Source organism: Dermacentor silvarum, chromosome 2 (genome assembly GCF_013339745.2).
Source record: "Dermacentor silvarum isolate Dsil-2018 chromosome 2, BIME_Dsil_1.4, whole genome shotgun sequence".
Lineage (NCBI taxonomy): Eukaryota > Metazoa > Arthropoda > Arachnida > Ixodida > Ixodidae > Dermacentor > Dermacentor silvarum.
Window position 1 is genome coordinate 251,564,829 of NC_051155.1, and position 25,669 is coordinate 251,590,497.

General features: G+C 45.4%; 1 protein-coding gene across 2 annotated transcripts in view; it reads left to right on the forward strand.

The window, feature by feature from the left end:
- LOC119443152 (histone-lysine N-methyltransferase 2D-like) overlaps positions 1 to 19,883 on the forward strand; it is a 58,862-nt gene extending 38,979 nt beyond the window's left edge. The window contains exons 13-16 of one of the 2 annotated variants that reach the window (XM_037708315.2): positions 8,364 to 8,932; positions 11,728 to 12,227; positions 18,746 to 18,828; positions 19,494 to 19,883. In XM_037708315.2, the coding sequence (XP_037564243.1) occupies positions 8,364 to 8,932; positions 11,728 to 12,227; positions 18,746 to 18,828 (1,152 nt within the window). In that variant the 3' untranslated portion in view covers positions 19,494 to 19,883. The remainder of the gene's footprint in view (positions 1 to 8,363; positions 8,933 to 11,727; positions 12,228 to 18,745; positions 18,829 to 19,493) is intronic. The other variant, XM_037708314.2, reaches the window with a different exon arrangement.
- Positions 19,884 to 25,669: the final 5,786 nt, after the last annotated feature.

Here is a 25,669-nt window from a genome sequence, read left to right on the forward strand (position 1 = left end):
TCACCATCAGATCACATCGCTCTGCAGCAAGACCCCGATCGCGTAACGACCTGGTGCTCAGCTTGGCTGATGACCTTAAATGTTGATAAGTGTAACCAAATGACTTTTACTCGTAAGTGATCGGTCCGTACGTTTGAATACTTCCTTGATGGTAATCCTGTCCATTCAACTTCATCTTACAAGTACTTAGGCATCCCCCTCACATCCCACCTTTCTTGGTCTACTCATATTAGCAAGATAACAGCAGACTTGTCTCCGCTAGGTTACCTAAAGTGCAATCTTCGCGACACCCCCCTTCCACGCGGAAACTCAGCTACCAAACACTTGTACGTCCTAAACTCAAATATGCATCTTCCATATGGTCACTCGAACAAGCCTATCTATCTAATCCGATGTTTAGAATCGGTTCAAAACCGCACCGCACGTTTCATCGTCAGTGACTACAGCAGACATTCTAGTGTTACTAGAATCAAACAGTCGCTATCACTTCCTTCGTTGGACTCACACAGAAACATTTTGCTTGTCTGTCTGCTGCACAAGATCATCAACAGCACACATCCCTCTTTGTTGCCGCCGCTTCGACCTTATCGTTGTTCCCGCCGTTTACACAACAGCCTCAGTTTTCAGCGTCTGTTTAGTCACACTAACGCATTTAACACATCTGCATTGCCACGTGCCATTGTATTATGGAATAATCTTTCAGATAATTATAATATAGCCTACGTTCAAGATGCCGAAAACATTAGGAAACTGCTGGAGGCACAGTTTCTTCAGCACTAGAAATGTATTCTTGGCTAGGTACGGCTGTTGATACAGATTCATAACCTTATGCGTCATCCGTAACATTGTGTAATCTGATTTCCGTCTACATTTTGTATTTCTTAGATCTATGAGTTTGTCATTCTCAGGTCCATAACCTTATGCATCATCCTTAACATTGTACAAATGTTTGATTTCCGTTTACATTTTTTCTTACAACCAAGAGTTTGCCATTCTTTTATTTTATATTGTCTTGATCGCTCTTTGTAGAAACAAAAATATGTACTCCCCCCCTCACATAATGTTCCCACGTGGAACCTGTGAGGTGCATGTACAATTAAATAAATAAATAAATAAATAAATAATAAATAAATAAATGGTAAATGGACCGCGTTAATTATCGGTTTAGCCTCAATATATCTGCAGTACATCTGTTCCCATTTTTAAATGACATACAGCGTCATTCAGGTTGCAAGACAATGGTAAAAGTAGCATGGGCATCTTTAGGAACAATTAATTCTATGTGCATTCCCTTTTCTGGAAATATGAAACATTCTTGACAAACAGTGTCGCATATCGTCCTCACACCGCATTCTTAAATGCTGGAACCCACTCAAACAAAATTACCTTAATACATATGCTGCTGATGTACACATAACTGCCATTTTCTGTGGTAGCAAGACGTTTTGGTTGCAGAAGCCTTTTCTGTCTGTTCAAAAATTGCCTATAACTTCGGAATCACTCAAGATATAGTCGTAATGGTTTCTGCAATACATTTTTAAATGTATGGTTTCGTTCTCAAGGAAAATATTTCGATATGCCAAAATAATTTGATATGCCAAAGCCAACCGCCGGTTGGCTGGTTAGCTTTGGGAGCCCACGGTAAAACCACAAATGAGGCAGTGCAAGTGCAAGATGACATGGGTTGGGCCTCTTTTTAAGTCAAGAGAAGCACAGAGCAAGATTATTTTTGAAGAAACCTTGGGAACATGGATGAAAATAAACGGGCGGCTAAAGCGCACAAGTATCTGTACCTAAAAGGCGTGGACACAGAATGGAGGAAGTGGTCAAGAAAGTTAGCAACCAAGTACAGGATAATTCAAACGGTAAATAGACAACCAGGAGTCATCAGAAAGAAAGTGAGAGAAATAGAGACAGTGAATTGGATGCAAAGAATGGAAACAAAAAGGACCATGGGTATTTACAAGAATGAGAAGAAAGAAATTAGAAGGGAAAATCTGTATGATAACACAAAGGGCAGTGCCTTGCTATTTCAGGCTCGAGTCTGTTGCCTAAGGACCAAAACATACTGGAGCAAATATTCGCAACTAGACAAGGCATGTGTATGGTGCAGCAAAAATCTGGAGGCCCCTCAGCACATCCTAATGGAATGCGAAGGGATTCACCCAGTGAGACCCGTATGTACACCTTCCAAAGGGCTTAGGTTTAATGTGGACGGAAGCATCAGCTGGTCAGCAGTCAAGATACCTGATTAAGTCAAGCAGGCTAGGTGACAATTTTTCACCGCCCTTTTTTAAAGGGGATGCCATTAAATCATCATCATCATCACCGCAGCGGCGGCGGAGGCACAAACTTGTGTTTCCCTTTTTATCCACTCATACAAAGCTTCGCTGTATATAGGTTCCAAATCGTTGGATCTGCTGTATTTTTTTACCCTGTTACCACATCCCTTTTGCTTTTTCCACGGCCAGACACGCAAGCTGATGAGGATACGCAGGAAGAGCAGGGAGGAATTGACTCACACAAAGCTGCCTTATTCCATCCCCTTTTTCATGACATGGTTGGCAAGGCCCCCGTATTCGAGCAAGCTTCGGGCGAGGCTGGAGAAAAGAAAAACTGCTCGTCCAGACACCCCACTCGTACCCCTACACTAGCGAGAGCTGTTGTACCGGCTGAGCGCGAGTAAGGGGTACCGGCCTTTAAAGGTGATAAAAAAGTGGAAAAAAAAAATATTTTCGTGCAAATGCATCTGATTACTTTCTATTATCACTTCCAGCATAACTTTATTCTATTAGTTACTATTTCGTGTCGGAAGTAAACTGTAGTTGCTTTTCATGCCTCTGTGAGGGGCGATAGACATGAACGCCTCAGCTGGTATTATAGACTGGCGAATAACCAGCCCACCGGTGGGGTTGCACTGTTCCAGATCTCACGCAGTCTGTTTATTTATTTAGCCTACTTCCAAGGCCCGAAGGCATTACAGGAAGGAGAGGTAAATAACAAATGTTTGCACAGTAAAAGAAAAAATACAGTGATAATAAGTAAACAAAAAAAGTTAACAAAAGGTTTCATTAATGGCAGTCTTGAAGCTGACAGTGTTGGTGATGGTGGCAATGGAAGTGGGAAGGTGGTTCTATTCTTTGCTAGCCTTCGGAATGAAATATTCGCTGTAGGGTATTAGTCTGGCAGGATGGCACACCAACTTGGTAGTTAGGGTCTGAATGCGATGGTACGTAGACGGGAGCGGAAAAAAGATAGTCTTTTAGAATCAGATTATAATGATAGATTTTGCAGAACATATAAAGACGAAAGCATTTACGGTGCAAAGATAGTTCAGGTAAAGCAAGTGTTGCTTTCATTGATGATATGCTGGCATGCCGAGAGTAATTTGATAGAATGAAATGAGCTGCGCGATCTAACATGTCCGCACGAGTTGGTTGTTCATACGTTGTCTGATCCAAAGCCACATCCCGTTGGAACTTGGAAATCTGTTGCATGCAGTAGTTTGTACAAATCGGACGCCGGATCATACCGTGTGTCTCTTGCGATCAGACGAGCAACCCTACATGGAAGTGAGGAAGCAGTGCCCCATCGTGCTCCGTGCGAGTATCCCGGGGATCTATGACGTTGACTATATTCGCAGAGCCTGCAAAACATCACAGAGAGCCTGAGCAGCCACTAAACGCATCAAATTGATGACGATGTCACGAGGTTCTGCCTACTCGGATGAGCATTCTCGCTTACTTTAATAAAACCCACATTAAAATATGTTCTAGGCAACGTTCGCCATTAATACTCCGTCAGATGTACTTATGTGAGCAATAAAACTGAACTACAAAAACATCTCGAGTTAGAAATTTTGATGTCAGTGGATCTTTAAGCACGAGCACCCAACCCATTTAAAGGGTTCGGTCATGTTGTGCGAATTCAGTGGGACAAGCCATGATGAATTTCTAAATAGGGCACTTTTTGATTTAAACTGAATTCTTAAAATTGGAATAGGCAGTAATTTTCCACATTATCAGTAAAAAATAAAAGCTCCAATGCCTAATTATATCCAACACATGCCATAGAAGTGAACACAGAAATTGGTGCAAATAAATGTGCAAGAGTGCCTGTGCAAGTGGGGCTCAAGTATGAGTGGCACTAAGGTTCCAAAATATTCTTGCCAAACATAAGCTCCATCCTTAGTTTTAATTTCATGTTGCAATAAAAATACAGAAGAAGCTGCGAGCTGATCACCATCTTGGCTTACAAGCTACAATTGTTATTACTCTCTCTTTTCAGTTTTTTATTCTCTCTCTTCAGAAGAAGAACAGTTAAAAAACCGAGCACCCCCCTTCTCCCCTCCTCCTCCTACTCCTCCTGCTCCAATAAAAAGGCGTGATTTTTTTATTCTATTTTTGTCAGTTTAACCCAAGAATGCTGAACCCTAGCTGTAGTTGATATTATGGTAAAAAATGTTAAAGCATGATCGAGAATACTTAGGCTTCCCTTTCCCCATTTTATCGACAGTGTTTATCATAACATGGTTTAACGAAAACAAGTTTGTCACGACATAGATATGCTAGCTCATTCGGGGCTGTCAGCTGTAATAAATTTGCGACAAGTGACACGTAAATGCATTGGACTTATACAAAGAAATACATTTCACTGTTAAAACATAGGCACAGACTGTTTTTTAGGATGGTGCAAAAAACTGCCGGGAGCTTGCTGTCAAGTACTACAGCCACTGTAAAGCTAACCTAAGTTGGTCCAAAACCACCCCTTGGGCTTGGTGAAAAAACACAGTCCGCAGATAGCATACGCTGCTGTGAATATCTCGGCAAAATTTTCAGTTGTGTCTAGTGTATGGAGCTCACAAGCGGAGCGCGAAGTAACCTTTTTCTCAAGCGCATTCTTTTAAACAGAAGCCTTCTCCTCACTCTTTTTTGTGCTGGCATATTTCGCCATATAGCAAATTCCCATACGTGGCTTCTGTTGGCCAATAGCTGACATCAATCAAGAACGGTGTCTGGATCAATGCGCTTCTTCTTAGTGTTACTGCGCATATTTATTGATGCAGTTTAAAGGGCCCTTAAACCACCCAGAGGTTGAAATTTAGTTGTTGTGTTGCAATGGTGCACGCGTCTACAACAAACACGTAGCCGCGAGAATTTTTCGAAATGGTGCCGTAATGGCGGAGTTACACGCGTTTGATGTCACGTGACATACGTCATTGCCAACGCGCTTCTCAAACACTGTCCACTTTTGGTTAAGACACGTCCATGCTAGCGGCAAACATATTAGCGGCGAACCGGCCTCTAACGCCGTAGAACATCTGCCGCGCACTGCCCGCAGCACGATTGACGGGCCAATCGACGACCGCGAAGCTGAGCGCCTTCACCACCAGTGACGAAAACATCGGCTGCAGCTTCTGTTCCAAGCGAAAAAATTCCGGCTAGATATAGCGATGCATAAAGTGTACATTCTATGAAATACAAAAACATGAACGAGAGCCCCGATACTTGTTGAGCTCAGCTGCAGTGCATGGCTACAGACGGCAGACGACCGCTGCTCGGCTGTGCTTGCATCGCAGCCGACGGCGCCGCTAATATCAGCGTATTTTCTTCTTTGTGTGCAACTATTGCGAAGAGCGACAACAACGGTAAGAAAATATTGTGGCTTGTGAGCGTCGGCGATTCATTCTGAAGCGCCGTCTGCTTTAGCTTTGAGGTGAACCGGAGAAGACCTAGCGATGATATCGGTGCTGTCGAGCGATCAGCACAAATGGGTCCCGGTCTCATCCTCTCTACAGCAAGGAAATCTCGCCATTCGCGAGCAAAACCGCCGTTGAACGGCAGTCTGCGAATGGCAAACGGCATGCGGTGAGTTACCGTGCCAGCAATGTGAATGGGTCTTTGCCACAACTCAGCACTCCTCAGCTACCCGCTGTTGTTGTTGTGCCGGCCTGTGCTCATGCGAAGCATGCATCTATGGACCCTGTGTTGTACACTCGTCTAGAAAGGCCAACACTGTCGGACTCTGTTCGCGCAGCTAATCAGACCGCTACGCATGGCCGTGTTGGAACGTGACCGATTTGGCACTTAAGTTGCGGGCTGTAATTACTGATTCGCAAGGGTGCACAAGCGAGCAACACGGCGAGGAAGAGCAGGGAGTGCGCGTACCTGCTAGTGGACTAACCGGAAGTCGTAGGTTCTTGCTCGACCAATCGACATCGTCGCCCCCGTTGACATCACGACGACCGCTGGGGATACCGGAAAGGCTCGGAGAGGAGCACGGTATTGTTTTTTGATTTTGTGGCGCGTCCGCGGCAAGTAGCACTGCAGCGTTTGGCATTGTTGATCGTGACAGCATTCAGAACTCGATGCGCGTGTTTACTTGAAAACTTTAAAAAATATCGGAGGTGGTTTAGGGGCCCTTTAACAAACAAGCGACAATCTGCTTTTCGAATTTCGATGGGAATTATGTACTTCCGGAAGTATGGCTATAGTACATCGACTACCATACCTCATTGACTATCGTACCTCACCGACTATTGTACATCATCAACTATCGTCTGCTATTGCTTGGCTGCGCCCACCTGCGTAGGAATTGAACTTAGGCCACACTGCTTATCAGTGTAATAGCCGTCGGGTCTCGCAAATTTATATTAGTTTTGAACACTCAACTAGCCTGGTACCACGCAAACTTTAAGGTTAGGCCAGACTTACGCTTGCCAGCACATGCTGACTCCTGGCGGCTCCTGGCTAGACGCCTTGGCAGACCACTTCGTATTGAGCTACTGCGCAAAACGTGCCATTTGGATGTGACTACTATCCATCGTCCAAGGTGGCACAGGACAAAGCTGGTCCGCAGCCCACTATATCACCAGCAACATGGCCAGACTGGAGGACGTGAACGCGAGTATGCACTCCAGCCCTGTCGTGCACGTAGCTCTACAGTTGCACATAGCTGCATCTGCAGCGTAGCGTAGTTACCACGGTTACTGCAAGGTGCTGTAATGTACCGCAAACGCTGCAATGAGCACGCTTCCTGAAGACAACAGTGTGCTCCGATTGGTATCTGTGGGTGACGTGACTAAAGGCCCAGGCGCCAACATGTGATGAACAGGTCGTTTGCTTCCAGAGCTGCATACCTTCGAGGTGTGTCACTATCATGGTCAAAGCTCATTACGTTGGGAATCCTTTCAATGATAGTCTGGAGTGCAGCATCGATTGCTTAGCCGATGTGCATGCTGCATAATGTACTCGCATGAGTAAACATGAAGATGAAGTTTGTCTGGCCCTCGGAAATTGTGTGATTGTTACAGAGATAATTACGAAAGGAAAGGTGCTACTCGTGCTACTCTGTGTAAGAATATTCGCTCATAGCTATCTAGCACACTGTAGTACAACAAAGGCATGAGACACTGTGAACTGTACCGCAAGTGGAGGGATAACCTCAGAGTTTGGCAGCGTCGTAGGTGCCACAATCAGTAATGTCATCTATATGAACATCCAAAATCAAATTTGAACTGCGTGCCACGGTGACATTCAATTGGCAGAGCGTTGTGGGCATTATTCCGCTCCACCGTAGCCTTCGCAGTGCAAGGCATTGAAGAAGGTTCAGGAGCACCACGAAAGGGATCACCGGTAATCTTTATTGCCAGTAACTCTGCATCTGCTGAACACGTAGAAGTACTTCTTGCTGCAAAGTATTTCTGAAATAGTCTGTTTCGACATTAAATGCATTTGTCGACTTTGATAAAAAGTGGTTCAGGACCCCTTTAAACATTGACAGTTCTGGTTAGGACTTGGGCCGAGTGAGCACATTCAAGGCACTGACATGAAAAGTTGAGCATCATTTGCAGTAGGTGGGTAGGTAAAAACTATTTTTGTCTGGCAAGTTAATAGGGTGCGCTGCACCCTGCCTAGGCGTCTGCCACGAGCCCTTGGGCTCTGGCGGCGGCCCGCTGGACTGCCCACAGGTGATCTTCTGGTGTTGTAGGTATAAAAAAAATGTTGAAAGCATGTTTATGTTGTTGAACACAGCATTATTGTTGGTGTTGACTCTATTAGAAGCAATATGTTGCCTATAATAGTGAGTTGCACTTGTGATATTTGTAGGATGTATGTATTTGCTTGTAAAACTGCACCAGCATTGAGTTTTCTTGTGCGTTAAGGAATGTGCTCTCTGACAGCATGGTCTTTTGACATGTTTGTGGAGATGCAAAGCCTTTTTCTTAGATTTGGTGCTTGAAAACTCTTGTGCTTGCTTACATTTATCCTTTTTGGTGACTCTGTGAGCTAGAAATGAGTGAAATATAACGACGCAGAAAATGCTAGGGACTGTACAATGGACTGTAACTTGGCTGCCCACAGGTGGCTGTTCCACCACCATCACTGCAGTCTACCATCACATCTGCCACTGTATATCCTCACCTGAGACACCAGTATGCTCAGTATGCTGCTAAGAAATATGATGTTCCACCACCATCACATGCTGTGCCAGCGGTTGCAACTATATCGGCTTCATCAGATGTCTCGCGGACTGGAGGAGTGTCAGCGTCAGTGGTGACTGGAGCACCTGCTGCATCAGCCACCATTGTGGCACCGACCAGCCCCACTGTTGCTCTACCGTCAACAAATGTGGCAGTGCCCCTGCCGACAGATACGTCTGTACCACCACCCAATATGGCTGTGCCCCCGCCTGTCAACACAGTGGTGCCTCCTCTCGGTAATGTGCCAGTGCCATCTCCAGGGAACACGACTGTGCAGCCTCAACCAAGCCAAACCGTTGTGCCGCCAACGGCTGTGGTCCCATCAGCTGACACAACTGTGCCCCCACCAACAAACACGACTGTGCCCCTGCCTGCCAACACAGCTGCACCACCACCACCTACCGACACATCGGTGCCACCTCCCAACTACAGTGTAAATGACGGCTGGAGGCAAGTAGTTATTCTTGTTTTGGTGTTATAGCTGCTGTTGCACAGCAATAAGTATTCTTTGTCTCGCCAACTCCATGCAGTGGAATGAGAGCTAGAACTTTCATTAGCTAGGAACGAGAGCTGGCCAAGCAATTCAGAGGAGGCCTTTTTGAATGTATGTTGCTAACCTTTCGTTGACCTTTCCATTCAGCTGCCATCATAGAGAAGGGGATTAGCTGCAGGCAGTAAATCAGCTGGTTTCTTCTGGTTCGTTTTTTGTGATTGGCTGATGCTTTGGAGTTGTTGAGATGGAGTACTATACAGTCGAACCCGGGTATATCGAACTCGCCAAAAAACGTTTATTAGTTCGATATATGGCATAATTCGATATAGGCCCGCTATAGGATTTGATGACGCAAAGGCACATACCAATAATAAAAGTACTTTATTAATATGGTGGCTTACTTGCGTGCCCTACTTTGGAACAAAATAGCCCTGGATTTTCTTCTGTTTCAACGACTTCGCTGCCTGCGACAGCACGCACGCCTCCACGTTGTCCAATGAGTCCGAGCAGCTGAGGCCGCAACCTTCTATATTCACGCATCTGGCCTTTTGTCCGACTTGGCCCTGATGTCTGCCTTGTTCTTCAGGATAGTACTCAAGGTGCTCCTTGGAATCTTGTACACGGCGGCGACGTCGGACTTCTCACAGCGCTCGACTCGATTTATGATTTCGAGTTTCGCGGCGAACGGAAAATTCTGCCTCTTTGCACAACAAGCCATGACGACAGCGCGCAAAGAAAGTTCACAGAGCGCCAACAGGCAACACCACCAGCACGGACCATGCTGAATGAGGACTCGAGGAAAAGAGGCAGCAGCAGGCACACAAGCATAAAGAAAGAAAAAATGGCGCCTCACTTGTACCGCTTCCGCGCCTCGGAGAAAGCACGGCGGCCTCTGATTGGCTGTAAGCGCTGCGAGCAGGCCAGGATCATTTTTTGCAGGGGGGTGTTTGCCCGTGCACAGCTGGGTCTTAAACCACTTTTTCTAGGGTGGCGCTGGCAGTTTTCCCCACCACTGTGAGGGAAAGCCAACTTGCTGGGGCACTTTTGAGGCACATGGAGTTTGATATATCGGTTGTCGTTGCTATTTTTGTTCGATGTAACAGTAACTTTTGCTATATATTCTCAATGTAAATTTACCGTGTTTAGAAATTGTTCGATATACGGGATAATTTGATATATACGGGTTCGATATAGTCGGGCTCGACTGTATAGACGTTTCTGATGAGAGCTCTTTTGGTGTTGCCATATGCCTTCTGGATTGCTGAGCAGATGTAAGTGCCTGTTAAAAAGCACATTGGATAGCAGACTGTGCCCTTTATACCTACACGCAACAGTCTAGAGATGGGTGTTCTCTCTTTCCTCAATGGAAATGTCATACACGCCTTTTTGGGCTAATAGTGTCATGGTTATTTATTTTTTTTAATGTTAACTTAGCAGCTGGGCTGTTAGCATGTATTTTCATTCTTTTTCCCCAACAGAACAATGATATATGGTAACTTCATCGTTTTAAGCATTAACCCTTTGCGGTCCGGTGTCGGGCCCTCCCGACAACGCAACGCGGCCGTAGCGGTCCGCTGTCGGGCACCGCCCGACAAGGGGGTTCGGGAGTTAAATTTCACGGTTTTCCTCACTGCGATTCCTGCGCATTCTTTGTATACACGATGCGCCATCTCTTGAGGGATAAATAAACTTTGGTTGTTGAAGTTTACATCTCTTTGCACTAGGGTGCAGCACAATGTTCAGCATGGCTTCTGGATACCAGAGCGTTCTCACTTGCATGCGGAACAGCACGTTTGCGCGCAATAAACCTGATGGGCCATCTCTTGAGGGATAAGTGAACTTTGTTTGTTGAAGTTTACTTTTCTTTGCACTAGGGGGCAGCACAATGTTCAGCACGGCTTCTGGATACCAGAGCGTTCTCACTTGCGCGCGGAACAGCACGTTCGCGCAGTTCGCTGAGAAGCATGACCACTATTTCATTGCGTGTGTTTTACGGTGGTGCATTTAGTGAAAGCTTCTAGAGGTTTCCATTGTCAATAGCTTTGTTTTGAGGCGCACACAGCTGCAGAATCATGCTGAGAAAGAACAGCGACACCTGCAGTACCGCCGCAGCCTCTTCCAACAGCTGGTGGGTGACGTGAGGGCTAGAGCCAAAAATCAGGGCCCGTCTGCGCATAAGGAATGCGAGGAAAGGCTAGATGGGAGGAGCCATTTCATCTACAAGCTCCCAGGCCGAAATAGCAAAGACGGTGCTGTTTGTAGCGATCGAAAAACAAACGGAGGCAGGAGGGAAACTGTGTTTTTCTGCAAAACCTGCCGTAACAACCCTGGCCTGCACCCAGAAAAATGCTTCGAGCGGTATCACACGCTGCTCAAATATCGGTAGAGGAGTTGCCAGCAAAATGCAAAAGAAAAAAAAAATATCCTATGAGTTTGTTGTCCACAGTTTGTGGTTTTCATCGCGGCGCTATAAACTGGCAAAATAGTTTCGGACCGGGACAGCCGGAAAGTGGGTAAAAGTTTCGGACCGCAAAGGGTTAAGATGTGACATGGGAAACTTCTCTGGTCAGCTGTTGAGCTTCAGCCCAGTATGGACATTCTTGTGGTTTAACTGAATGTCATTGCTTCTTTTATTTTTTGAAAGGAGAAAGCTCAACACCTGGAGTGTGTGAATTTTTTTCATAGTTTTCCTTCTCGAGGCATTAATAATAACTGGTAATTTCGTTGCTCCCTCCTCCCTCTCTCTTTTTAGGTTTCGTGTCCCACCACCATCTATGACTGTCCCCCCACCTTTGTTCCCGTCAGCACAAGCTTCATCTTTGGAGTCCACACATGTATCCGTGCCTTCAAAGCCATCAACACCACCGCCATCATCACGCTCTTATACAAACCACAATGATGCAAAGACATCTCCACCTGCAGCCAGGCAGGCAGCATCAACACTGTCTGCCTCCTCCCAGGCAGCATCATCATCTAGCCTCACACCTCTTTACTATCGAAGTTTGCGGCCACAGGCCAAGTCGTCATATTTGAGCAGTTACCAGGCATCAGCACTACCAGAGGAGGAGTATAACAACTATGCGAAACCAACATTGCGGACTAATGGTAGCAGCCTGTCAAGCACGTCGTTAGCTGGTTCTGGTGACACTTCTGCCAGTCACTCAGCTGAGAACAGGACCAAGAAGTCAGACTGGGAGATGATGCCTCCTCCATCTCAGGCCAAGCCTACACAACCAAGAATCAGCTCACTGGGTAAGACCTAGTAATAAGCTATTTGGGAATTGTTATGGTCATGTGCTGAGGGGGGGGGGGGCTGCTCTGAAGTTTACTGGTTGATTATCATCCTCCAGTTTTATTCCTTTCTCTACGGCACTCTTCTCTACCTTATTGTGATATATTGCTACCTGGCCAATTTTCATCCTGCCATTATTGTGGTTACGTGTGTTACAGTGCTTTTGGGTGTAAGGAATTGGCCTTTGGTAGGCAAGAAAAGATGCTCCATAATCCATGAAAGCTTCGCCACTTGATAAAGTCACAAGTGGCAGGAAACTTGAACACCATTGTGAATGCATTTTTGTTTGCACCTTCCTTACTGTTGCCATTGTAATACCATCCCTTAATACATCTTGCAATACTTTTTGAACATGGTAAATAAACTTCGTAGCAATACTATCGTGAACATCCAATCTAAATATTGTTCTTATACACGCTGCAGGGAGTCGACAATTTCACTTGAAAAGCTGCCTGCTTGTCATTCAACATTTCAAAAGCCCCACCGCTGCTTTTCTTTACTCTCATGCAAGACTAAATACAATGGCTACTGGATGAGTAGGCGGTGCCTCTCGTTAAAGGAAGACCAAAAAAATTTGATCTCGAGGTCTTGCCGATATAAAAGCTCAGTGCAATTATTGTTAGAGCATGGTAAGCACAGTTTCATTAGGCATAGCAGCACTGTTTTGAATGCAGCAGGAGATGTCATTTAATACCAGGCACATATTGCGCAGCTTTCATGGTACTAGTGCAAGGTTCCTGTAGAATTACTAGCAGCTTAGCCTATTGGAGGATATTGCTAAATAAGTCATTTGAGTGTGGGGAAAGACACTTTTCTTAATGTTTTCTAAAAAGGTTGTAAATACTACTTTGGTTAGTGCAGACAGCTTTTTCCCGAGGTCAAGGGCCTGTGTGAGCGTCATGAAGTTTAGTTCTATTGGAAGTGTATTAATGGTGTAGTTCTAAGGATATTTTTCGTCTCCGATTAGCACACATGGACATTATTGTTGCAAAAAATATCCCTGCCAAAGCGGCATGTGTACTTGCAATTCCAGTGATTCAAAAGCTGTTTCGCAAAAATGATGGGAGCATGGCCAGCTTTCTTCATTCAAAATTATGTTTATGTTCATGACTGGTTACCGGCTGAAATGATTACGTAGCTATATACATATATATACCATATTTTCACTTAGGAGGGCCCCTCACCAGGCCACATAGCATATTTCGGTTATACGCTGGAAGTTGTTACATGCCCTCTAAGGAGTGTTCTACTGCAACAATTTTTCAAATTAGTTCATTAATAGCAGAAATAGAAATATTTGAAGTGGCACGAACCCATGATTTCAGGAGGCAAGCGTGAGGCAAGCGTCACCGCCAACGTAGACTATCTCTCCACTTGCCCTGTCTAGCCTCCGCAAGCGAAATTCCTTCCCTGTGTTCTCCTATACCGGAGCCGGAGGATCGTGTATCAAATATGTCACGGGCCCTGCCTTCTTTTTTTTCATCTCTCTCTCGTGTTCTCTGAGTGGTGCACTTCCGGTGACGGTCTCGCACGCGAGCTGTTGCATTTGTCTTGTTTTGCGTAGCGGACGATTTTGCACGCTCTGCACTAGAAAACCTGATTAGCGGTATAAGTCATTGCCACAATCACGAGCATGGTAGAAAATGACATAGTTTCGTTCTCTGCACCCGTGGCTGCACGATGTGGGAACAAGCACACAAAATGGAAGCACATCTCTATTGTTACCGTACGAAGTAAACAAAAGCACACACAGAGACATTCGGTTTGTGTGTTTTATTTCTCTAAACTTCAATTCGTCCATTGAAGCACCAGATTAAACAAATAACTGATGTTGCCTTGAATAGTTCTTGAAGTCGCGCATCACTATGCGCGACGTCACAGCACTGCCATGTACATAGGCGCCCTTGCGAGACATATGCCGACTTTCCGGCTGCAAGCGTGGTGCCTGCAAGGAGAAGGGCAAGTGGTATTTGGTTTTAAATTGAAGTTCTTTCTGTGGCATGTAGGTATGTAATACTTAGCAGACACAATCGTTAGCACGCATTATATGCACTGCACTTCAGGTCAAAATGGCCGGACCAGGTGAGGGGCCTTTTAAATGGACACTAAAAAGAAATAATGAAGCAGTTTAACCTGATTAAGCATTCTTTAAACACTATTTTATTTAATTTTGCAGTTTTGCAAAGGTTGAGCATTATAATAAAAAAAGTTTTTGAATTTTGCACCGAAACCTCAGCGTTGGCACGTGAGTGTGATATCACGTATTTCGAGCTATTTTCATGTATTTCGGATGTTGTGGTGCCGTAAAGCTTTCCAAGCTTTCTAGTTCAGTCCTTGGCTCTTTTACAATACAATGCAGTCATCTTTACTCACAAAATCTTAACTAGGCCCAAGCAGAAGCCGTCAAAATCCGTGACGTCACAGCTGGATGGTGCAGAGACTTACAAGGTGGCGTTTGTTATCATACCTTTTCGGGCTTACCAAGCCTCTTCTCATGTTAAGAGTGACTTTTTTGACTTTGTGGAAGGATAATTTACTACTACAGATTTACGCTCCATCATCATAGACTAGTGTATGAGCCACAGCATTCAAAGCTGCGACACACTGCACGGCAGCGTCAGGATCCTGTGAGATCTCTCCCGCTCCTGCTTTCGGCGGCTCATACCCACATATCCAACGCGGGTATGAGCCACATGATTTCTTTCTTACCTTCCTTCTGTCTTTGTCTCTTTATTTCTTTCTTTCCTTCTGTCCTTCTTTCTTTCTTTCTTGTCCCTGGCTCATACCTGCATATCTAATGCAGGTATGCGCCACATGTGATTTTATTTTCTCTAATTGTGACGTAACTGACGAGCATGTGATATTAATGTCATGACATATTAGTCATGTTAGTCATTCGTTTTGACACCTGTGCTAAGGCACAACTGACGGGAAACCGCCATGCACATGGAGCGAAAATGCTGATGATAGCTTTTTTCTACACGCGGACACGATCCTGGGGTAACTAGCCCTTAACAGCTTTGCTGTAGTATTACAATTATAACGTGAACTGATACTGCAAAGAAACTGTAAACACGCAGCGGGTGACCGCAGAGCGCTTTATTCATTGTTACTGCGGACTGCCCTTGCAAAATACAGTGAAAGGACGAGTACATGCACAGTTTACTTGTCATTGCTGGCGTCTTAGTCACTGACAGTGAGAACTGCATTGTTCTTCATGCCACCAAGGTTATTGGACTCCATAAGTGCCCATGGCACTGTTGAACATGGCAGAGTTGTGTTTGGTTGCGAACGTGTGAACATGGTACCATATGCAGTAATGGTCGTGGTGGTGCCTTGTGGTTTAGCTCACTGCAGTTTGAAGTGCCATTAAAAAAGAAAAAAAGCTTTTTAATGTAAATACTTGGTAAATGGTTTATTGCTTTGTTTTTTTTTGTTTTTTTTTGGTTGCATGGGTTTCTTTGTGTATGTGTTTAGTGGCTGCATGGAAGCAGGTTTTCGTGCTAAGCAGCCTTAGTGGATAACAAACATGGTTGGGTTGCAGGTCTCTAACAATTGGAGTTTGCTTTTATCAGCAGAGCTCTGGTGACTCCTCTCTCTGATGGTTCAGTGGAAGGGGGCAAGAATAATAAGCATTTTGCCTTTCAGGTGTTTGTATTGTACCAGGTGGTCTTTCTTCTGGACATTGCGTTTGGTGAAGTGGAAAGCTTAAAGTAGTTCTTTATTGTTTGTGACAGTGGTGCATGTGAACTTGAGGAATTACTTTCATAATATATCCAGTAATTGTGGACTGCTTAAGACTGTTCAGTTATGCTCCTCATGAGGAATTCTGGAATTCTAATGTTTCAAGTGATTAGAACAAGAGGAACAAGATTGACTGGCACAAGATAAGGAGAGGCAGTTAAATGTAACTGCATGTGCCAAGGGCACCATAGCAGACATTGTGGCCAAGGTTGGAAGACTGAGTTGGATTAGTGTCATGAAGATGACGAATAGAACTACAGTGGAACCCTGATTATACGACTTTGAGGAGACCACGCAAGACCGTCGTATAATCCGGGCGTCGTATAATCGGAAAACTAAGAATATAGGCAGTGACGCTCAGTCTTGCCCAAAAAACAGCTACAGACCAGCCTGAATAAGCCCTGCGGCATGAACCTGCACTGCTTTCAAGGAAGGTAGATTAAATTATTTAAAAAATTACCGTATTTATTCAATTGTAATGCCAGTTTCTTATTTCATGATTTCGTTGCTTGAACTCGATCCTCGCGTTACATTCAAATAATGCCAAAATTGACCATTTTAACACAAAAAATCTAAATCCCGTGATTTTCAGTGTTACGTTGCCAACATGTAACTTTACGTCTCGATCCAATCCATAGGCAAGTCGACCGAAGTCATGACTTGTTTTTGGTTGGAATCGGACACTGTTTTCGCTGTGATTGTGGCTGGTTACAATGCTGCAATGCTCTACGGCATTTTGCGGTTCGACTCCGTTCATTCGCGACGTTATGGCGCCGGAGCTTCGTTATGACGGTCGCTTCGAGAGACTAGCGATTTTGACGACCGAGGAGCTGGAAAAGTCTGCCGGGGCTTGGTGTCTCGACGTCAACGTTTGCAGATAGCGGGATCGTAATCAGTGGCAGGCCCACTTTAAATGTGAGGCCAGTCGGGAAAGCTCTGTACTTGGTAGTACTGACCCTGAACGAAATGATTGTGCGGTCTTTTAAGAAGTATTTAAATGTCAAACAAGCTTGACGCCACGCAGGATGACAATTCTCGGGCGATCACTTTTGGAGATAGTTTCGTTTTCGCGTGACTCTGCTCGTCCCGACACCGAACCCCTCGAAGTATACAGCCGACAGCTCTCTTGGCGCTGCTAGCGAGCTTAGGAAAGCGCCAGAAACACTTGTCGGGGACGCTTCTAGTGCCTAGTCACACGAAATTTCGCAAAAGTGAAACTATCTACGAAAGGGATCACACCATAAAACCGCTAATGTAACGCGAGATGAATGGAAAAAGAAATGGTACCTTTATTCAAGGAATCGCAATTCGGAAATGTTCTCTTCACTCATCATTGTCGTCTGAAGAGGAGATGGAGCTTTCCTTGGGCGGTTTTGCCCAAGGAAAGCTCCGTCTCCTCTTCAGACGACCATGATGAGTGAAGAGAATAATTCCGAATTGCGATTCCTTGAATAAAGGTACCATTTCTTTTTCCGTTCATCTCGCGTTACATTAGCGGTTTTATTTTGTTCATTTCGCGTGACTGGAAAGCTGCCCCTCGTGTTACATTTGGGTAAATACGGTATTGCGCACCCGTTATCAGCCGGCTGCAGTGTGCTTACGTGCCAGAATGCGTCTGCTTAGAACTTATTTTTTCTCGGACGGCTGCCAGAGAGGCGCTAAGCAGGTCGGCGTAAAATTGCGTCGTATAATCGAGGTTATTAATACATTATTTCTACGGGGGTTTTGCCAGGACCAAACCAGTTCGTCATAAAATACGGGTCGTCGCATGGCCGGGGGACGTATAATCGAGGTTCCACTGTACGTTGGCAAGAAGGCAGTCAACAATGAAACTGGTGGCATGGGAAACATCCCAATAATTAGTGGCCATATGTGTTTATGAAAGATTATTATTGTCAAGAGACTGATGAAAAAGAACTACGAAAGGGTTAAGTGGACAGAAGTTTAGGATGGAGATGTTAGAAGGAAAAGAATACTGTAGCATATCACTTTTCAAAAGTACCTGTGGAATCGCTGACAAAACTTGCATGTGAAGGAAAATTGAAGCATATATAGCAAACAGGGAGTAAAACATAACTGTATGAAGGGTTTCCATACAGAGAATTTGTTAATGGGTATTAATACCATGTATTTTCTGCATTGCTTAAAAAAAAAAAAACTTTGATTGCTTTTGTAAAGGAGCTGCACAGGAATTGAACACGATATTTTTCTTTTTCTTCTGATATACTAGCCTTTGCGTATGTTTGTTGAAACAGAAAATGCTTTGTTGTGATTTTTTTTTCTCAGGCTCTCCCAATTTTCTTTTTTTTTTCACTTCTGACATACCTTTTTTTCTTTCATGCCTTCTGCTGCTGATGACTTGGCGTTGCCATGCAAACCTTCGATGTCCTGATCTACATGCAACGCCCATCATTTGGAACTGAAAAACTCTGGTTTCTTCCAACCTGGACACACAAATTCTTGGACCCCATCTTCTGCAACTAACATAATCCTGTTCTTTCCTTTTTATTGCGCACCTTTGCTCGTCGACGGATGGACATTATTTGAAATACTGAAATGTTGTTCTGCTGTTGCATTGTTTTATTTGCTAATCATTTTTTCATATTACTTGTTAATGTTTTTCATTGCTCTTACTGAATTTTGGGGTTTTGTGCAATGTGCTGGGTTTGGTCTTGCTTTTTCTTGGTGTGGGTGGTTTGGGTTTTGGGGTCTTGTTTCTGTTTTTTCGGTGCAGTATCATACACCTATCCGAACTTGAAGCGACCAGGGGATTCCGTGGCCAACTCAGACTGGAAGAGGCCAAGAGGTGCCCTCTAGGTACAAGAACACTTACGCAGTTGCATGACTTAAAATTTAAGCGTTCCTTAATGAGCCTGTTTTAAGCAAAATTGCTGTGAAAACACACTGTACCTTAGAAGTGTTCACCTCACTTTGTGAAGACAGTAGACAGTGATTAGAAGTTATTCCACTGCAAGGGTGATGGAAAATATCACTGCATGAGTTCTTTCGCAGTGGCCACATGCAAAGTGCTTGTGGTCCATTTGTGCTCAATGCACACAAGGAGAAGTAAATGACTCCAAAATTCGCTGACTTGTAATGGTAGGAATCACTGAACATCAGGAAATGTGACATCATGCTGTGCTGTTTGCGTTGCTTTTCTTGACTGCATGGATTGCTTTACTCAGTGTTAATTTCGTTCGCGATGCTAGCATGTATTGTGCAAGTCAAAATCACAGAGAAGCTATTGCTGCTGAGAAAGTTCTACGCAGTAGTTGATATTAATGATTGGGTGTGGTGCATTACTAATGTCAGGACACCACTGCATGTTAGTCCTAACATTATTAATCCTAAGGAACCAGCCATAGCCTGTAGCATATGCCTTGGTGCTCAAACTATCCTATCTCGTCATGCTGAAGCACACATGCCATTGGATGGCTTTTCTGAAATTTTTACTTAGCATAGTATAATTTTTTTCTTTACAGGCTCAGGCAAAATTGCCTACATCTGGGAAAAGCCACTTCTGCATGACAGTCGTCAAGGTCTGGTGGGTCCCAATAGTGTTGGTCTGTAGAATCCAAAATGGCCAAGTTTTCATAACATACATTCTACATGAAGGAGGCTTGCTGGCCTAATAGTATTTAGTCTTTCTCCTCTCGTATACGTCTTGGATGTGTCCTGTAAAAAGTTTTTCGAATGTAAATATACGAGTGAATTTACTTTAATGTCAGTGTCGATCACAAATCATCTGTAAATAGTATTGTGCTTTCCCTGTAACGTGAGGTACAGGGTCAGGAGTGCATATTTTATTTGGGAATAAAAAATACTGTGAACAGACCTTTGCATGTTGCTGTTTCATTTGTGCAAGCTTCTTATCAAGATGCTTTGTACAGTGAGTCACTTAGAGTTTAAGTGTAGATGAGCTGCTAACTGCTCTTGAGCAAGGCATTCCTTGACTCTTAGGAAAGCAATAGCTTGTGACTACATAGTGATGTTGATTGCAATTGATCATCACTTTGCACATGAAGAGTGAGCCAATCCACTGTAATGTGCAACAAATGTTAGACGCGTTGTGCTGTATTGAAGTGCTGCTACTAAAGCAAGTGCATCTGCTACTCTATGCAGGTGTCTCACCTGTATGTGCGTATTTACTCGATTCCTGCCAAGCTTCACCTTGATGTTTCTTCTCTTGTGCCTGTGGAAATTGCTTAAAAATTGCCAGCAGGCTTCAGCCCTAAACTGTCTCCATTACTGGTCCCAAATAAATAGGTGGAGGAGCCGTCTCTGGCACCGCCGCTGCTGTAACGTGTCGAGACAGTTTTTATACACAGTTAAGCATTAATCGTTGGGAGTTCTTTCATGAGCAGTGCCAAGTACCGTATAAGATGAAGTCTGCACTTTACCGATTGGTCAGATTTGTCAATTATCAGCACATTGGGGAGTGTAAAAATAAAATTTGTGAGGATGCTTAAGCTCCGCCTTTAAGAATGGAACGCGATAACATTCAAAGATCCTCGACTGCTTCTCACGCTTCCCGGCAACTGCAGCTTATGTAACCGTAATGTTTTTCTGGAAAAGCTGGCGGCAAACGCTATGCACGAAGGCCCGCTTTCTGTTTCTATTTTTGATGGTGTTTCAAGGAACTGAGTTGGCCGCGCTGCTCCTACTTTTAGACGGACCTCAAACGGCAGCTGGAAAAAGGGTTTGTGTTTTAAGTTTTCACGTTACAGAATTATGTTTTCTCGTATATTCAAATTGCAGTCCGACGCTATCATGTCTCTAGGTTGTGTGTAAGTCGTACTTTACGAATTTTCTGACGCATGTTACTTTCAGAAATTCAATCCGCCTTTTTCATTTTCCTGTGCTGCCCTCTGCCGCGCGCCGCTGGAAACGTTTTGGTAGGGTGCTGGGGCTTTCGCCGGTTGATTTGTGAACCTGCGCCCGTGTTAAGTGCGCATCGGTTGTGCGTTTCGTGGATCGCGAATAATTAGTAATGGCTTCTGGGGGGGCAGCATGTCGTTCCTGGAAGCCATGTAGCACTCACCAACTATATACATGTAGGGTGAGCAGGCCTGAGTGTGCTGTTTTGTTTACAGTGTGGCCGATAAAGGCACGCTGAGTTCCCTCTGCCGTAGCGGCTGCTTTGGAGTTTCTTGGCGCTAACTCCTGCACTTGCACCTCGCTTTTTTTTGTAATTCTTTTTACACATTCTTTAGACATTTCGCATAAATAAGATGTTTTCGAGTGCGCAGCCTTCCGCGTCGGATTTAGCAAAGCGATGCACTTGTTTACACCGGCATCTACAGCCACAGATCGTTGTTAGCGTCAAAAAATGGGGGAAAGGTGCATATATGAAAAGGCGCTGATATGAAAGAATGCCAAAACGTAGAATGAAACACACATATCTGCTCATATGAGCCGCGTTGTTCCATCGTCAGGCGAGTCACTATGAGCGGCTGAGGCACTTAAACAATGGCGGCTGTGATCCAGTTACAAATATTGGGCTGTTATTTTATTACTGATTCTCGCTTTTCTTTAACTTCGCGATAGTTAGTTTGCGCGTGTCATAAAGCATTGTTAGAGGAAACTGTGCTCGCGTAAGCGCTCACTTAAAGGCCGTGTTGTTCTGCAAAAACGCGGATGCCATCGCTGACACCGTTGATATATAACTAAGCGAAGCGGCTGTTTATGCTGCTGTACCGAATGTACCGTCTCTTGTTTCGGGTTTGACGCAGAGATAAAGAGTACATCTCAGGAATTAAGAAATGTGTCAGCATGCCAACACGTAAAAACCTACCCATCTACGTTGCGAATACGACCGGCAGCCTACGGGAACGCTGACGTATACAGATGTTGGCACAGGCGTTGGGCACAGCGCTGTGTCCCCGCTTGCAGCTTATTGTGTACGCGGCGATCGAAGCGAAGGGTAGTTTATTTCAAATCGCTAAGGCTAGAATTGGAGTATAATAGCAGTTTCCTTCATTATAACTTGCTTACTTTTCAGTACCGGTCCGCCGGTAGCGGGGGCGCGAACTCGACGGCGCCAGGCCTTCGCTGAACAGGATCAACATTGGCTCAAACTTAAGTCATAGAGAAAGGAATTCAACAAGAGGGGACACTCCCATAGGGCCCAGCGGCCGAATTGACTGCAGCGTGCCAAGCGGTCGGTGTCGATCACTTGCATCACTTCCGGTTTCGGTTTTGGGCGCGCGTATTTTGAACGCAGGCTAGCACGCCGGCTGCGCACCCCCCTCCCCCCCCTTTCCCCCCCCCTTTTTTTTTGCTCTTCGTGCAGAATCGGTTTATTATTTAGTAAAAATGATTGCGAACGATCTCGTAAAGTCCCATCGAATCTGTGCCACGTGCAATTTCACAAAGTAGACGCAAGACCTTTTGTGCAATGAGGAAATATTTATTTTGCTCTATATAAAAGCTCGTTCCGCGCTTTTTGTGCGCTCATCCAACGTTGTGACACCAGCAGGTAAGGCAGTAGTTCCTGTATGAAGCTCCACCGGACGGTACCAGCTGAAAAATAAGTAAATTACAAGCATGTTACATTTGCAAGCACGTAACAGCATGTTACAAGCATGAGTCATTTGGTATTTAGACATAGGAATACTGCGAGGCGAAACGTGCGAAAGCGGTGAATGGGCGGCATTACAAACAAAAGCAATTCGCTTTTACATACATGGCGTAGAAAATACCCGACTCATCCCAAACATATATGAAAACATCTGATTTCCAAGCGTTCCCCAATTTCCGGGCATTATTTCCTGCACTTAGGCAGCACAAATACACGAGCGACTTCGCGTTTCCAAAACTTGGCCTCGGGCGACGCGACGGTACGCGACATACACAGAGACGGACGCAACAGGCACTCAAGACAAATGCGTGGGTGCAATGCCTTTTTTCAGTCCTTTAGAAGACGTAATTTTCGAATTACAGGTTTCTGATATGTTCGTCGTTCGCGCGTTCTGCCGCCGCCAGCAGCACACCCCACGTTATCACTCTTGGCAATCGCCCATCGCGTTTTCAACAGGCGTGAGTATCGAAATAAAGTATATGTTGTTGCGGAGCCACAAAAAACGTCACAGACTTGTCCCTCTAAGATTCATTACATGCCAAACTAACTTTATCACCACGGCCGAGCTGCTTATCGCTAACTGCGTCACAGCGCGCTGTGCGGCCAGCGTGCCTCAAAAGTACACCAGAAAGTAACGAAATTACTTTTCAGTAATGTCTGGCGTCAGAGAAAGCGGCACAAACTTCTCCTAGCAAGATGCACTAGACTACACACCACGGCTGAGTTCTCGCTAACTGCGACATGGCGCCCTGTGCGGCCAGTGTGGCTCAAAAACCGAAATAAGTTACAATAGTCCCCTAGAAAGCGTCGGAAACATGTCTCAGCACGATTCATTTACTCAAATTAACTGCGCCAGGATGGCCGAGCTGTTTTTCGCTAACTGCGTCTTAAGTCTCGGTCCCGTGCTGTAAGCCTAATTGCGTCGTAGACTGTGAAACAAGATTCCTCACCTTGCCGTAGTCCAATAGTGCAGTGGTGTCTTGTCCCAGTGCAGAAGGAACGCAAGAATACGCCGAGAGCCCAATAAACCAGGTTACATTAAAAAAAAAAAAAAAGAATGAGACAGACGGGTCGCCGCGCGCGAGCGCTCAAGCGCGCGCGCAGCCATCCTCGCTGGCTTCGGGGGAGTGTCATAGAATAAAGAACCAACGGAGTGTCTGGCGGATGACGCATGTATCTGGCGCGTCATTGACCTGTGGCTAGGTAAGGCAAGGAAAATAAGTCGCAAAGCTTAAGTTCCTTTATACGCAAAACGTTTTAGTTTTCGCGGCAAAGAATTAAAAAAATAAATGAATGCCTGTTAACTTAAGTTCACTTTCTTTTTTTTCGATGCTCGCGGCAGCTAACGTTCGGTTTCAAAAGTATAGCGTGACGTATGGTGACGTGTTTCCTGTTGCCAGTTTTTGCCGAGTGTCCCCTCTTTTTGAATTTCTTTCTCTATGCTTATGTGCACGGATTGAGATGGTCGAATCTTGTGCATTTCAACCTCGTAGGCATGTCTTGACTCACTTTGAGTGCGATTATTTATATATACTAACGAAGCCGTTGCAGGCTATCACGTTATCGGTTCGACAGCCGATCGCGCGGGGTTCGGTCGAATGATGGTCGGCACGCTGATTTTATCGGTGCCGTCGACAAGAAAGCCCGTCGCAGTACGACAACTCGCGCTCGTCGGTTACGTCTTGTAGGCCTGGTATGATAAAATGGTCTCAGCGACACAGTGCTGAATGGTCGGCCAATCGTAGGCGTGCGCGTCTTGTCGGTCTCGTATCGACCCAGTGTTACCGCGCCTTGAACGAGTACGTGAAGTCGGGCAACGCTGCCACTACCAGCAAGCGAGGGCCGACGCTGCAAGAAGTCTTCGTCAGCAACGCGTTTTTAAGTGTCGTCCAAGTGTAACGCAGGGGTTTATCGATAAATTTGCTATTACAGCCATCAATGCAAGGCGGCAACTACGTGGTTCCCTGTGCAGTCTAGACGAAGCCCTCACCGCTTTCTGTTTAAAGTGGAGTTGCAGTCTTACGCTACGCACGTTTTCGGTACCGCACCGACGTCGAGCTACCAGTGAAGTTTCAACGAGGTACACAGCACGAGTTTGCACTTGCAGTAGCGCGCGTGCGAGCGCATTTTTTTTTTTTCGGGGGACGTTCCCCCGAGCACGGCCGCGCGCGCGACCCTTCCAAAACGTTTCGCGACTAATCCGCCAGGGCAGGGCGCATGCGCCGTAGCGCCGTGAAAAAGGCGGATTACTTCACTAACGCCTCTGCGCCACGCGGTGTGGATGCGTGGTTCGGGATGATCTTTCTCGGCCGCGGACGCCGGTACAAGACAATGGTGTGAACACGTCAGATGGTTCAGGTACAAGATTCTTGCGGCGTGTCGAGAGAGTAGACGGTGAAGATGGCTCTGTGGTAGTCATCATTATGCTAGGCGTGCGTTCTTGTGTCGTCTTCTCGCGAGGATCATGATGTGAGATACTCATCGATGATCTCCTCATACGAGACCTTGTTTGGTAGTGATGATTGCTAAGTGGAGGCTGCGGATGACTGCGGCGACCCAGTTGAAATGTCTCCAGCTGTTGGTTAATGAGGGGGTCTGCAGCGTATACTTCGAATCGGCTGATCATTTCTGCTTTGATTTTCGTCCACGATTCGTCGTTTTCGAAGATGTGCGTGAGGTAAAACCGAAATGCCTCACCGGTGACGTAGTCATTGAAGTTGGCGACCATCTCCTGTTCTGACCATGATGCAGCGGATGCGTGGAACTCGAAGAGGCGGAACCAATGTTCCACGGGCCCATCGTCCGCTGATCCGGTGTACTTGGGTATGGCCAAGGCTTGCGGTGATGCAGTCATGATGCTGGTTGGTGTCGGTGGGGAAGCTGTGCGCTCGGGATTCACAGCGTGGCATGGAAGACTTGCATGTTGATGTGCGGCTGATGAGGTGGCTGCAAGGTCTTCATCCTGTCGACTAGTGTGACGCGAGCAGGAGGTTGCGGACGTAAGACAACATGGTCGCCCGAACACTGCCTTTAATCTTCCTCTTCCTCTGCTTCCATGCACGGACCATCTGTGCACCG